Source organism: Anoplophora glabripennis, unplaced genomic scaffold (assembly GCF_000390285.2).
Source record: "Anoplophora glabripennis isolate ALB-LARVAE unplaced genomic scaffold, Agla_2.0 scaffold122, whole genome shotgun sequence".
NCBI lineage: Eukaryota > Metazoa > Arthropoda > Insecta > Coleoptera > Cerambycidae > Anoplophora > Anoplophora glabripennis.
The window spans coordinates 62,841-78,759 of NW_019416406.1; the positions used below are offsets into that span (position 1 = coordinate 62,841).

At 31.7% G+C, this 15,919-nt stretch overlaps 1 protein-coding gene across 4 annotated transcripts in view; it reads right to left on the bottom strand.

Moving 5' to 3' along the window:
* Positions 1 to 15,919, bottom strand: part of LOC108907894 — a 64,859-nt gene that overhangs the window by 14,228 nt on the left and 34,712 nt on the right. For all 4 annotated transcript variants that reach the window (XM_018711731.2, XM_023454461.1, XM_023454460.1 and 1 more), the window contains exons 9-12: positions 15,553 to 15,793; positions 12,552 to 12,694; positions 12,309 to 12,492; positions 12,117 to 12,256 (exon numbers count right to left, since the gene is read on the bottom strand). In XM_018711731.2, coding sequence (XP_018567247.1) covers positions 12,117 to 12,256; positions 12,309 to 12,492; positions 12,552 to 12,694; positions 15,553 to 15,793 — 708 coding nt within the window. The remainder of the gene's footprint in view (positions 1 to 12,116; positions 12,257 to 12,308; positions 12,493 to 12,551; positions 12,695 to 15,552; positions 15,794 to 15,919) is intronic.

Consider the following 15,919-nt stretch of genomic DNA (forward strand, 5'->3'; position numbering starts at 1 on the left):
GGGTGTCCCTCAATCTACACTGATGATATGGTAAACAAGACCAAGAAATGCTTCATGGCAACCATCAATTGACTTTACATGAGAAGCATGCAGCGTTTCCACAAATCTTAAGAACACTTCTGCATGAAATCTTTACTGAAACACTTGGTTATCGAAAAGTTTGTGCTAGGTGGATACAAAACAGGTCACAAATCAACACAAAGCTAACAGAATCTTCGTGGGAATTACATGAGCGTTTCGAAGAAGGAAGGTGAACAATTCCTTGATTGTATTGTGACTGACAACAAAACGTGAGTGGCAAACTACATCCCTGAGATGAAAAGACAAGCAATGCAGTGGCGACATCCATCTTCACCATCAGGGAAAAAATTCAAAGCCATTATTTCGGTCAGAAAAATCTTTGCAACTGTATTTTGGGACCATAAGGGGACTCTTCATCAACTTTTTTCCCAGGGGGAAACAATTAATGATGCATGGTGAAAACTGAAAACACTAAGGAAAGTGATATAGAAGAAAAGAAGGGGAATGTTAACGAAGGGAGTGTGCTTGTGCATGACAAAGCACATTCCCACACGGCCAAAGCCACAAAGTAACTCTTGGTTCATCCAGTTAGAACATCATCAACCACTCCGCTCACAGCCCTGACCTGGCACCGTTTGATTTTCATCTTTTCTCTGGAGTTTATGGGTGGAAAAATGTTTTCTACTGATGATGAGTACCACAGTGCCTTAAAACAATGGGCCCAAGAGGCCCGTCGAAAAATAGTGTTTAATGTACCTTTCTAAATATGTAAATTTTTCATAAATATACTGCCGCTTCGATTTTAAAAAAGTTGAGTACTATTACTTTGTGTATATGCCTCATTATATAATAAAATAGTTTCTTCAGAATTTAACCAAGTTATCGAAAACCATAAATTGAAATGACAAAAATTACACTGTCTGAAATGTTATATCCCATTCAGACTTGTATGCATATTACACAATTTAATTTATTACAACTTTTCGAATGAAAGCAGGATAACCGACTTACTCTAAAATATGTGTGAATTATTTTAATTAATCTATAATTATTTGCTGAACTGAAGATCTGCACATCCCAATTAATGGACATATTACTTCTTTCTCAACTTCATGATGCAAAAGCCCAATAATTATTTCTCCGGAATTCTTCACAAGTGTAGTGCACTAAAATAAAAGAAAAAGTGGATGTTAATTGCAGATTGTTTTAGTAAAAGTTTAATGATTCATCTAGATTGTTAGTACCAGCAGTAATCAATTAAGTTGGTACTTAAAATTAATGTCCAAGTAATAAAATGAGTTTAAATTGTATCTTTGGTATTTTTACATGCTTGTTAGAAAATTGGACCAAGATCACATAATTGATATACATATATTTGTTTTTGTTAGTTATCAAATATGTAACATTAATATTGATTTTTTTCATCTAATAAATTTAATTGCCAGTTAAGGGGAATATCTGAATAGAAGAAAGTGGTTTTCTCAAAATTTTTTTGCTCATCTTAAAGTTTGTTGTCTTAAGAATATTGTGTCTAAGTTTCATATTGAAATTCCAATAATTCTGGAAGTCATGGGCAATTTACTGGAATGCATTAGGCATCAAGGTAGGAAGAAATACTAATCAGCAATACAAGATTGACGCCAAAGTCAAAACTCAGAATGTGACCCGTGAAGGGAGGATTCAACGAAGGCAGTCACAGCTTGGAGCAAGATACTGCCAGTGCTGCAGAGGTCCTATTCATTGCCCAGAAATCTCAGATTAACAGTAAAGTTAAAAAAAGTTATCTCAATATAATATATCAGTTGTCTCAGTTGTATTGTTCCAATGGTATATCTCCATTACTTAAAAAACCATAAATTTGATATTTAGGGCATCTCTCTAAGCATCTTTAAATTGAGCCTAATATTAAAATTCTTTCACTTCCAACTGAAAATGACCACAAACTTTTTTACTTTAAATGACATCCTGTAGTTTTCTTAAAATTTGACTTCTACAAAAATTTCCTTTTTCATGGACATTCCATTTTGTATTTAGACTTCAAAAGAGAAGTGAAATTGCATTTTAAATGTTTCCAAAATTGGAATTGCACAAATCAAGTTAAAGTTTACGAAGTGTTGTTAAAATTTGTAAAGTTGTTTTAAACAAAATTGGTACATATTCAAAATGAATAACGATTTTACAAATCAGGAAAAATTGGATATGATCTAAATTGATGGGGAATGCAAAAAAAACAAGCGTGATACCTTCCCTGTTTATCTTGAGTCATATGCCAAGTACTATCTACTTTACACGTCTGACTTCTCAGAAAAATAAACTGTTTTTAAAAGAAAGACTGCTACTAATGAAGAGCTCAATGCTGGTGTTGTGGAAACTGTGTTTAATAATCACATATTTCAATTCGAGACATTGAAGCAGAATGTGATGTCTCTTGTTCTTCTATACAATAAATCCTAAAATCCGGCAAATTCAGACTTTTCAAAATCCAGCTGCATCAAGGATTAGAACCAGGAGATTAAGACAGAAGACTGGCGTTTCTTGCATGGCTAGCGATTGCTTGTGAAGATGGCATTATTAATATTATGGTCAGATGAAAACCGTTTTCATAATAATGGAAGTTCGATCGACATAATTGCCATTATTGGTCTGTAGATAATCCGCATTGGAGGAGAGATTAATTTTCAAAGAATTTGGGGAATTAATGTATGGTGCGGCATGATCAATGGGTACATTATCCAAACAATGTTTTATGGAGGACCATTGACTGATGAGGCATATTTAAAATTTCTCCAGAGCGAATTTTCAGGTTTTCTTGAAAATGTTCTGCTGAATTCTTGAAAGTACGTACTTTCGACCGAGGTATGAAGAAAAATCGTATACACTACACGGGCCAAAAGTTGAAATCTCGGTCCTGCCGCGTCTATTCGATATACTATTTCACTTCTGTTTTGAAATCTAAATACAGTGTAATACTTCTCGAAAAAGTGAATTTTTTGTAGAATTCAAATTTTAAGAAAAATATACAGGGTGTCATTTAAATTAAAAAAGTTACGGTCGTTTTTGGTTCAATTTAAAGAAGTGAAGGTGTACCTGTATCAGATGCCCCAGATTTCAATTTTATGTTTTTTTTTAAATAATGGAGACATTCCATTGGAACAATACAACTGAGAATATTATGAATTTTTTACAAAAATCGACTTTTCCAAAAAAAATTCTTCAAGTTTGGAATTTGAAGAATATCATATGTATACAGGGTGATTCATTAACAATGGGAAAGTCGAAAGCTGAAGATACTGCATGTGAAATGGTGACCATTGGCGCAAACATGCCTTATCTGAAAGTTGAGAGTTTCGGAAATCCAGCGTGTTGAAAGTTAAAATTTTAAATCTTTTTTTGCGATTATTCTTAAAATATGTAGGTTTGGAACTTGAAAATTTGTGAAAATATATTTTTATAGGTGCCGACTAAGATGCATGTTGTAATTAAAGCATTGCTCATAGAGGGCGCCACTTATGACCAATTTTACCGAAAATTTAGTTAATAACTTTTTACCCTATATGTCTAACATGAAACTTGATTCAAAACCTGAAAGAGCTATCATTTTTCCATTAATTATGTACTCTTGTTTCATTTCCATAACTCAATCCGTTTTCGAGAAAAATCGATTTAACGAACACTATGTTTTGATAATATGAGAAATTAAAGGCGAAACAAACCAAGTGTTTCTTCATGCTATTACAACAATAATACATAAAATTGATACATGAATCATATAATGATTGCATATCCATTGGATTTATTGATTTCTGCTGGTATCTAACCCATAAAATATTAAAAAACTTATTGACAATATTGATCAATATTGCAAAAGTCGACATCCCAGATTGATGAGAACATGTTTGGCATTCAATCATTAGTACATATATGCGATGTGGTTAAATACATTGTAAATATAAATTTATAAAAACCATTCATGTCAATAATAAATAGAAATAGTGTATTTAATTATTCGAACAGCTATGCACTTACAGCAGAAAAAAAAAACAGTTACCTAATATTTTGCAAAATTGTAGTGTTTAAAAATTTGTGTAAATCTTCACTGATTATGATATTCTTTTTCTGGAATATCATGAAGAAATTTATTTAAATTGTCATAATTTTATGAAAAAAACTATTTTTGTAAAATTTGAGTAATTTTTTGTCCGTGAGTAAGTAAAAAATAACTGAATTTTCAATTTAATTATTCTTTTCACAAAATATATGAACTGGTAAAGCATTAAAATGTTAACACGTTATTAATTAAAAATATTAACTTCAGCTAAATTGCTACTGAACTGTAATGAAAAAACTAATTTTTTGTTTAGTTATTGTAGCAGCTTTCATTTTCTGGGTATTTTGCAACACAAAAAAAATAAAAATGAGTAAATCAACCAATTATTAATGAATAAAATGAGATTAATTTTGTGTCGATTCTGTTAATGTAAAAATGTATCCTTTTAATTACAAATTTTATAACTTTCAGAAACATCACATTTTTTATAAATACATACTCGTAACTTGGTCCCTAAATAATATTTTCAAAACCTGGATAAAACGTAAAAAAGAATTTTTCTCTTACTACCTACAATTTTAAAATTTTAAATTTGTTAGGATAATTATTACAAAAAAGTGAGCATTTTTCTTTATAAAATTTTAAATGAAATATCGTTTTTGACTTTTTATATCAGTTTCCATGTCAAATTAATTTTGTTTAAATTTATTTCACTGGTTTTTCTAAAAATCAATCAAATTACATTTTATCATGAATACTAAATAAGACAAATGCATATGTTCTTTCAAATTATTATTATTTTTTACAATTTAGACTTTCTTTAGCTTTCCTTAGTACATACAGGTTATATCTCAGTAGTGAAGTTTAATTAGGCTAAATTACCCTAAACACTCGACTAACTATAACTGATAACTGAACTACGAAATTAAGTCTATTTTTCTTTCAAACTATATATGCAACAAGTATACCTTTTTTACAGTAAATAATGTGATGTTTCAAAAAACGTTTTTCCAACAAAAAAAACAAGACTGTTTAATGCTTTTAACAACCTCTATCATATACTTATACAATACAGGAAAGAATTAAAGAACCAAAAAATTTGCATGAATTTCTTAGTGATTTTCGAAAGGCTCTACTTCAGTGAAAAATGGTCGTATTGACATAAAAAGGAAAGCATTTTGAAACTATAAGTCTCTAGTTTCAAGATCTTTAGACAAAAAATTTTGTGAGCTACGGTTATTGAGCAATAAAAGAAACACCTTGAGAAAGAATTAGCGGTAGGTTTTCTAAAAATTGTAAAAAGTTTTTTTGTACTTTTTTCAAATTGATGTCAAGGATGAAACAAAGTTTTTTCTTCAAAAACCATTACAGTTCATTGTAGAGGATTTATTCAAGTTTTCAAAACTACCCTTGGATTTACTGTACAATAATTTCTTGCAGAGATATCGATGACTCAAGACAAGTGTTATTTTTCATTAAATTATCGATATCTCGGCAACCAATAGTCACACAGATTTTATTTTAAGACAGTTTTTGATGATGTATTTTCTGATAAGATTTCAAAGTAGGCAAAAACAAACTTATAATAAAAAAAACAACCTCCTGAAAATATTGAAGAAATAAAGAAAAGAAAAACTATTTAAGAAATGTCATAAATAAATACATTCAGACTTGACTACGTCATTTTGTAGTAGCCTTATCCAAATTGGGTTTGGATATCTTCAGCTTCTGTGAAATTAAATAAAAAAATATAGACCAACCGGGTCTCTTTTGGTGAAGTGACGTTATTTTCCAGTTCTACGAACCTCCAAAGATTTTTCTTGTAAAACTGAATGACTTTATATAAATAAATTAAATTCTGTTTTCTTAAAATCTCTGCCAACAAAAAAAATAGACAAGTAATAAAAGACTGTTTCAGGTACTCTTAGTAACATCGAAGTTTTAGTAAGAAATAAGCCTAACGAGCGTTCAAATAAAAACGTGGTCAAGTTGGTTCTGAAAATTTGGACATAGGGCGTAGCGTATAGCAAATGAACTTAAATGTCATCTGTCAAAGCGCTATATCGCCGCTATCAATTTGAATATTTTCGTTTTAAAAAGCGTTTAAAATGGTGTTTTCTCAAGAACAAAAAGTGTTTATCATAGAGTCCTACTTTAGAAATGGATGCAAGATTGATGGAATATGGAAGTATTCTATTGAGGAATGTTTCATAGAATTTCAAAATCAATTTCCCGGCGTTGTTGAGTACAAAATTTTTCAAAGTGCAGTTCAGCGTTGTGTTAATGTTTTTCGTGAAACGGGCAGTGTAACAAGAAAAGAAGGAAGCGGCCGACCTAAAAAGCGGACTGAAGAATTAAAAGAAAATGTCCAACAAATAATGGAAAATGCGCCAAGAACTTCTGTACGTGTTTTATCACAAATGGTGGGAGTATCAGTCGGTACCTGCCACACAGTGTTAAAAAAAGATTTGCGTTTGTTCTCCTATCGTTTAACTTGTCAGCAAGAACTTCATGAAGTTGATTTTCCGCGACGGGCTGTATTTTGTGAATGGTTTTTAAACAACTACGGTGAACTTCATAATATCACCTTTTTTTCTGATGAAGCCTGGTTTCATTTAAGTGGTTACGTAAACTCACAGAATATGAGAATGTGGTCTTCTGAAAAACCACATAACTTTTTTGTCGAGGGCCCTCTACACGCTCAAAAAATTGGAGTTTGGTGTGCTCTCAATCGAAGGAGGATTTATAGACCTATTTTTTTTTAATGGTACTCTTACCGCGCAAAGGTATAGAGAAGAAATTATCGCTCCTTTTGTTAACCAGCTGGAAGAAAACGAAATTACAAACTTTTACTTTCAACAAGATGGCGCAAGGGCACATACGGCAGGCGAGACGATGAATATGTTGAGGGAAGTTTTCCAAAATCGACTAATAAGTCTCAATGCTGAACATGAATTTCCACCGAGGTCATGTGATATTACGCCGTGTGATTTCTTTTTGTGGCCTTACCTTAAAAACACTATTTTTGAACTGCCTATTCCTGATTTAAACCATCTGCAGGCTCGACTTATAGACAAGATTCGTGAAATTAACAATACCCCGAGCATCTTAGAAAATGTCTTTAATTCTTTGAGGAACAGGTGTGAAAAGTGCTTGGAACAAGGAGGGGGACACTTTCCGCAGCTCCTTTAATTGTTTGTTATTGTTATCACGATTATTCTTTAAAATAAAGTTATATAGTCATTAACATTATTGAAACTGACAGCTGCTATACAGCTCGTTGAGAAATGAGGTTAAGTTGGTCGCTATAATGTACTCCCTACGTCCAATGTGTCAGAGCCAACTTCAACCACGTTTTATTTGAATGCTCGTTATATTCATCTTGGCACAGTGGCTTTATAAAAGGGAGTGCTGACAATGGTGTCAGAGCTTTTTGATTGGTGCCATCATTTGATAACAAATTTTAAATCTTTAACAAATTTTTTGATATTTGTTGGAATTTTTTTTTGAATTGTAGGGTATTCATGATCTTTATTAAATGTACTTAGAATACTTAATAGAACGCTAAAATTAAGATTTGCATATGGAGTAAATCAACACAAAAGCAAAATTGATGTCTAACAATAAGAAAATATGTACCTACATTTTCATTTTTATATTTTATGTTTAGATTATTGTAAATTGGGAAATCAATAAACCATTTACAGATTTAAAAATAAAAAAATTAAATATAAAAGCAGCAACTGCAATAAAATATTGTGCACAGTCGTATAAATGGGAACAATTTTTTTTTGAAAAAGTAAAATTTTACAGAATTAACTTGATCCAAATCAGTTTATTTTCATCCAAGGAGGTTACACTTGAAGTATAGCCCATTATTTTCAGGATACCCCATATTTAAAAATCACATTTTTTTAATTATACCTCCAATCAAAATGTTATTTATAAAGCGTGCAGGTAAATAAATCATAAGTATGGATGTTAAATATACAGGGTGTTCCAGAATAACGTGTACAATGGAAGACCACAGATTTGTGGACCTAAAATAGGCAGACCTAGGCTAATTCACCTATATCCGAAATGACTTCGTTTGGCCGCTAGATGGCCTCAAAGTTCGTGAAAATTTTTTGAATTTTGTAAATAAATCTAATACGTATTAATCGATTTTGATTATTTTTGGGGTGTGGACTTTTGCTTTCAATCTACACATTTTGGTGTTATACAGAGTGTTTTTTAAAACCTGCAACTCCTACAAAATTGATGTATGGTGTTAATATCTGTTCATAACTTTTTCCTCTTCCGGGCAATAATGACAACGATTTTTTATCTGATAAGTGATACAAAAATATATTTTTTAAATGTATACATTATTGTGCCACCCATATTATAATAACTAACAAAGTGATAGATTTTGTAGGTTGACTGTAATTTCAGTCTGATCTTTAAATCATTGTACCTGACAATTTTTAATGAGTGTTTACCACATATACCACCTGTTAACTTCATTTTTCCATATGGATACACACACATACAGCGAATTAGTTATCTGCAACGTGCCTAATTTTATTGAAATAATTAGAAAAAACAATCAAATACAATGCATTGATAGCATTATTATTAGCCCTGTTATTCTACCCAATAAACTGAATGGGGAATTTTATTTACAATTTTTGCAAAACACTTTACCCAAGTTATTGGAAGGTGTACCGTTATTACTCAGTGCTAATATGTGGAGCTCCAGGACATTTCATTGCAAATCTCCGGCAGTATCCCCGGTAAAGGGGATAATGCTTCTATTAACCGACCTGTACATTCACCAGACTTAACACGTTGCGACTATTGTCTTTGCGGTACTCTGAAAACAACAGTGTATGCTTCCACATCTAACTGAAGAAGAGTTGTGGAAGAATTATCCAAAATGCCATAATGTTTTAAAAAATTGCCCTCAAGAACTGCAAAGGGTGTCCTTCAACTTTCTTCGCTGAATTAACAAGAGTCCCAAAAACTTCCAAATGGTATCTTCTATCAAATTGAAAAATAATTTGTCATTATTGCCCAAAAGAGGAAAAAGTTATAAATGGATATTCTCACCACACAACAATTTTGTAGGAACTGTAGGTTTGAAAAAACACTCTGTATAACACCAAAATGTGTAGATTGAAAGCAAAAATCCACACTCGAAAAATAATTAAAATCGATTAATACATACCCGAGTTATTTACAAAATTCTAAAAATTTTCACGAACTTTGAGGCGATCTGGCGACCAAACTAATAGCTATTTTACATTGACAATTTATTGATCAATTAATTCATGAAGTCGCTTCATCAAGAAATTGGACAAGTGTAATGCACCAAATCTGCTGTCAAATAACTTCATGAATGTATTCATCAAGTTCTTGACGAATTAGAGCATGTTCTAATTTTCGTCAATTTCAAATGAAGTTCGGAAGTACCAACCCAACAGATTTCCAGCCTCAGAGCAGTAATGAGGTTATGTTATTGGAATATGTAAATAATTGTGTGGCGTCGTACTAGTTTTGCATTGTTTTTACTGATTTGTTACTTACAAAAACTAATATTTATATAATATGTGTCAAAACGGTACCGCTGTTGTATCACTACAATTATGAGTGGAAAGGTGACATTTTTGAAATTTATTTGCTTCCTTGATACGTTGGTAGAATCGATTCATGCATCAAAAAAACTTGATAAAATCTGTATCAGTGTAAAACCACACTGTTTACCAATAAATTCGTGAATTAATTCATGAGGAACTTCGTCAATTTATTCAATAAATTGTCAATGTAAAACAGCTATAAGTGATTTCGGATATAGGTGAATTAGCCTAGATCTGCCTATTTTGAGTGTACGAATCCGTGGTCTTCCGTTGTACACATTATGCTGGGGCACCCTGTATAAACGTTGATAATTTTGATGATTTTTGCAATTAGCTTACCTGTATTTAGTTAAAAATACTTATATCAAAACTTCGTTAGTGTGAATGATAGTTGGCTGAGATTATTTTTGTTATACCTATTCGATATTAGTTCAATTAATTAATTAAATGATAAATGCAAAAATTAAAAATATATGTAAAATTACTTTCCTAAAAGTTTTGTGTTAGTTTATTAAACCTGAATGTAGTCACGATTATGATGGTCATATATTAATGAATTACAATAACAAAATTTCACTTACCTTTTGCATAAATGAGACTACAGAAATTTCAAATAAGCTTTTACATTATACTGTCAATGAGAAAACTGTAATTTTGCATTTATTATTTTATAAAAACCAAATATGTGTTTAAATAGTAGAACTTACGGAGATCCTAAGAATCTCAAATGAAAACAAATTATAAAAGAACCTAGATCAATTTTTAAATTTAAAAATAATGCAGATTCAATTTACTACAATAAGTGATTATAGGTACTGTCGTAGTATGCAGAGCGAGTGCAATTCAGAATTTGCCTGTTTTGAATAGCGCAATATGTCTACAAGAGAAGCCCATATGGCGCAGATGCCGCCGCAAAATGGAAACATAAACCACATAGAACAACCCCGCATATAGAAAGAGTTCACAAACTAAATTCTTCACCGATCTTTTCAAGAATTTTCACGAAGCTTTGCAGTGGCTACTACCAGAATCATCACAGAGACATCCACGATGATGAGACAAGCATGCTACCGAGCGCTGCATTCCTTCAAACGCGAAGAGACAATATCAAAAATCGTCGATGTTCCGAAATTTTTCATTAAAGTTTCTAAATTACACCTGCCGGGCCACTGGGATGAGAAGATCGCCACCGAGAGTCCTCTGAGCCCTCAAACGATAACGACATGTGCCACTGTTTCAATAAGGTCGCCGACGAGACCCAAGATGTCAAATATTTTTTCCTCACTTTCAAAGACAGCCGTATCCGTCAAGGATGCAGTTTTTCCTGTTCAAAAAATTCTGGAGCGCCTAGCGGAATCCACCCAACCAGGGTTTTCGCAGTTATTCAACTAGAGCATAGTTGCCTGGCCAGAGTGTGTACTCGACCTGAATCTCAAGAAACTAGAGCATTGTTGCCTGGCCAGTGTGTATTTGATCCGAATCTCAAGAAACCAGAGCATAGTTGCCTGGCCAGTGTATACTTGACGAACTATAAAGAACTCATATCGCAAACAACTGCATTGTCCACATATCTATTACTATTTTAAAAAGAATGGTTAAAACAGACTCAGACAGATACGCTCCTTCTGAATCCATTATGAGGGTTTACGACCCTCTCAATATGCTGAGAGTAGGTCAACTACACCGAGAGCTAACCAGACTGAGCAAAATCCGAGACATCGCGCCCATCGTGGGGCTATGACAGAAGATAGACAACTAACCTACATAAATACGATACAGTACCTTAGAGGTTTATAGTAAAATTTTTATTACAGTTCTCTCACTATGCCACAAAAATAAAACAACACAAAATCTATGGTTCACAAATTTAACTAAACAAAAACACATTACATTTACAATAATGTATACAATTCTTAAAAGCAGCTACTCAATTTTTATCAGGTTTAATTCAGAAAGCAAGCTGCTAAACACAACCAGCCATCAAATTCTTAATAAAGGAAGAGGGAATAATACAATGCGTTTTATATTAAGTATCTTCTAAAATTCCACCATTTCAGAAATACTGAAGAATGAGGGTCAAATATGTGTATAAGTTGGAAAGCAATATTGTTACTTACCATATACCGGACGTTGCAAATTAATCCAACAAAATTGCTAACTTTATTATTATTGGAGCTGCAGTCAGTATCGCCAGTAATAAAAATGATAGCAAATGTCAGCTTATTTTGAAACATCCTGTATATTAAAAAAAAAAAATCTGAAAGGGGTAAGTTTTACATAAGACAGTTGACGAGATTAAAATTGTATAAAAAATAAAAAACCCAAAATTATAAGCGCAATATACCAGTAATAAACATTTGAAATTATTTCAAATGAAAATTTGATTTGTTACTGAATAAAAAAATCTGAAACAGTGATTTATAACGTACCTTATTTCTGTAGTGTTTTGGTATTCCACGGCAAGTTTTTTCAAGCACATGTTCAACGTCATGGTCGATTTTGGGGTTACTCAAAATTTTGTCCATAGCTTCGACAGCTAAATGACACAGAGGACAATCAAGTATTTCATCTAAAAAATATTTTTTTATAAAAAAAAATTATACTTGACAATCGTGTGTTACCTGTCATAGTTTCTAACTGATTAGAGCACAACTTCATCATCGAGCAAATTTCGCTTGGTTCTAAGGCCTGGATCAATAACTGAATTACTGTATCCGCATACTGTTTGACGAAGTTATTGCAGTCCGTTTTAACGGATCTTGGCATAACGTTGCAGATGTCATAGACAACATTTTTAATTTCATCCTACAATGCAGAAAACCAAAAGCTATCAGAAAATGAATTTAAAAAAATGTATTTCTTACATCTGTCTTTTTATCTTTGAGTTGATCGTCGATTTCTTTCATTACAAATTCACATATAACACACTGAGGACTAGTTGTAGGTGCCTCTAATTTGCTACTAATTTGTTTACCGTTGATGGTATCGTCAGGTATATTATTCGTTTCTGAAAAATATTTTAATAATTGACATTGAGGAAATGTTTTTTTGTAACAACATATAATAAATTAGTATACAGAGTATTTTTTCCAATAGGTCAACTTTAGGGGGTTGTTCTTCGGGTCATTATAGATCAAAAACCTTAATGGATCAAGGGTTTAAAGCTACTGATTTTCAAGACGGCGTGTTCAAGTTTAAAAAAAATATATAGTAACAACTAAGTGCAGAAAAATCTCTATACCCCTTCTTGAAAATGTATGGCCCTTCAAACAGCGGCAGAAAACACAAAAAACTTAGTTTTTGTTTTTCTTAAATATGGAGAAATTTATAAAAATTAAATTTCTGATGATTGCAACGGTATTTCGAACAAAAAGTCCCTATATACAGGGTGTAATTTTAACTGGGAATCAGTATTTTTAAGGAAATAATACGTATTATCCTGAATATTAATTTAAAATTATTTTTTAAATCAAATAGTGGTTATAATTAATTTTTTAAACTGCACTTAAGGGGTTACACCACTGTAACGGCCTAAAAAAAGCGTGGTTTTGACAATTTTTTTTTAATAGAAGGAAAGGTAATAGAAAAAAACTGTTCAAGTATGATATTAGGCATGTATTATGTGTACAGAACAATTTTTTCATTAAAAAATATTTCAAAATTGCGGCACTGGAGCCATTCTCCTGAAGCATGTTGCCGTTGAGGCATTCCGCAGCACGCACTGGAACTAGTGCAAATTTCAAGGTGGAACAAAAACAAAATTTGTTCTTAATCTACATGAGAATAGCTAGAGAAACACGTACGGGATTGTAAAAATATTGTTTTCTGTAAAATTTGCAAGTGTTTGAAGTAAAACGTTAAAGTTTTGATGAAAAAAAGAACAGTTATTTGTTTATAACAATTGTTTAAATTAACTTATCGAAAAATACGTACGTGTTCCTCTATAAAATGTTGTTTTAAATGTGGTTAAAATTTCAAAAGAAAATATTGAAAATTGTTGGAGTTATGGTGCATGCCATTTTGAAAAAGCATGTTTCTAGAAAAACGTGTTTAAAATTTTAAAATGAGTTTTAGACATGAACGTGCACTGACGCTACACTAACGTACTTTTGTTTGAAAATTTTGCTTAAATTGTACGCGCATACTCCCTAACGACATCTATGAGTGTATTAGAGAAGTTATAAATCAATAGGTAAGAAGGCACGCGGTACCTTCCGAGCAAGTAACCATATGAGAGACGCCCGACACGCTCCAGGAAAAGTGCAAAATTAAACAAAAAAAATGTTTTCCATGTACAAAATCTTTTGCCTCATATTCTAGAAAGTTCAAACTAAGAAAAAAAAAACATTTTTTGAAAATTCTACGGTGGTGTAACCCCTTAAACTCATGTATCACTCACCACTGAACAACACCCAAACCGGAGTTGCATCACATATGTATGACTCTGCGACATGTTATTTTAAAGTCTTCATATTGTTTTGATATCAATGCAGACTAAATAACACACAAATGTCTGGTATTTTGAAAATTTTTATAATTTTTGTGCAATTCATTAAATATTAGTTAATTTTAAAACAATTATTTTTACTGTTTTATAAAAAATAATTTCAAGTCTGTAATAAAAAGTCATCACTTTAAGCACTATGTTTAGTTTATGAATCTTTCGTGTCATTGACTTCTGACATTACATCATTTAAGTGAATTATACCAAGGTCACTTTACAGATTCCGATGAAGTAAAGAATTGTAAACAGACAGATCATAGCAGACAGGGACACATTTAAAATATGTTTTTACTCTTTTTTCTAATTCAATCACTTCCTCAGCTGAATAGATGCTAGACACATTAAATTAATCCCGAACTACATAAAAAAGGAACAAAATTAATCCACAAATGATATGTATAAAATTGAAACTATTGCATGATGTGAAGTTCAGATTTGCATGTCTGATACAGATCGCCGGTAGTCTCAGAGCCGCATATACTTGATCATTGTTTACACAATTGGAATGTGCAAGTTGACACCTGATATGCCAACAGAGGGACAGACGGGTAAAATACTGTGAATAGAACATCCTAAATAAAAAATATTTCATTTAGTTGGACTGACTTTTAATATGCCATTATTGCACCAATAGCCTTTCTCTGCTTAGATTTAGACTGGAATTATGGTTTATTAAAGCAGTATCATCAGTATATCGAAGAATATGTTGATTAGTATTCTACAGTAGGTCGCTGCATTCGGACATTATGTGACAAATATTTTATAAAAAATAAACAAACCGGAAGCCTTGCAGTACCTTGTCGTCAAAATATTAAAAAAAGTTATCAAAATAGGCTGTTTCTGGAATAAAATAAAAGACACCTTTTTTGCTAAAAAGACCTACCAGAATTAAATGGCTTCCCCAATTCCAAAAATATTCAGTGGCATCGAAACTCTGGGATTCTTAAGTTAAGGTTCCGCTAATGACTGACAGATTTGTGTAGCAACTCGGCAAATTTTTGCCCATCATTAGTCGAGTCGTTACCCCAAGATTTATCAATCTACGTCAAATATTCTAAGAGGTATTTAAATAACTGTTTTTTTTTTTATTTCAAAAACGAAACATTCTACATATTTGTACAAACTTCTTTTTTTATTCTGATGTGTTTAATTCAGGACACCATGCATTTTCATATTTTATAATATATTAACCAATCAGAAGTGGGATAATTACTTCAACAATTGTTTTGCCTAGATGGGGACAGTTACTATGTTTTGGAAAATATTTAGAGAAAATATACTATTTTATCAAAATTAGCTCTATCCATTTATCTTTAGATTTATGAAAATTTATATATTTTCATAGAAATTAAAAAACTTACCGACATCTCCAATAAACACGGGGCTTTCTACAGAATAGTCTACATATGGTGGAAGAGTACTAGCAGGCTTATCATCCGAGCAAAGTTTGAGATAGACACAAATTTCTTCTGGTTTTAAATCAGCTACCAACATTTCTACCAATTCATCAGTATACGTGGAAACGAAATCTTCGCATTCCTCTGTTAAGTCGTCACTTGGCAAATGAGTGCAAAGTTTGTTGAGAGCGGATTTGATGTTTTCCTGCATTTTTTAAATTACACAATTTTTTAAACGCACAAAAATATATATATTTTTTTAATAATTTTTTCATAGAATAAAATTCGATCATAAAAAAGTACGATTTATTTTTACAAATAATTTCAAACA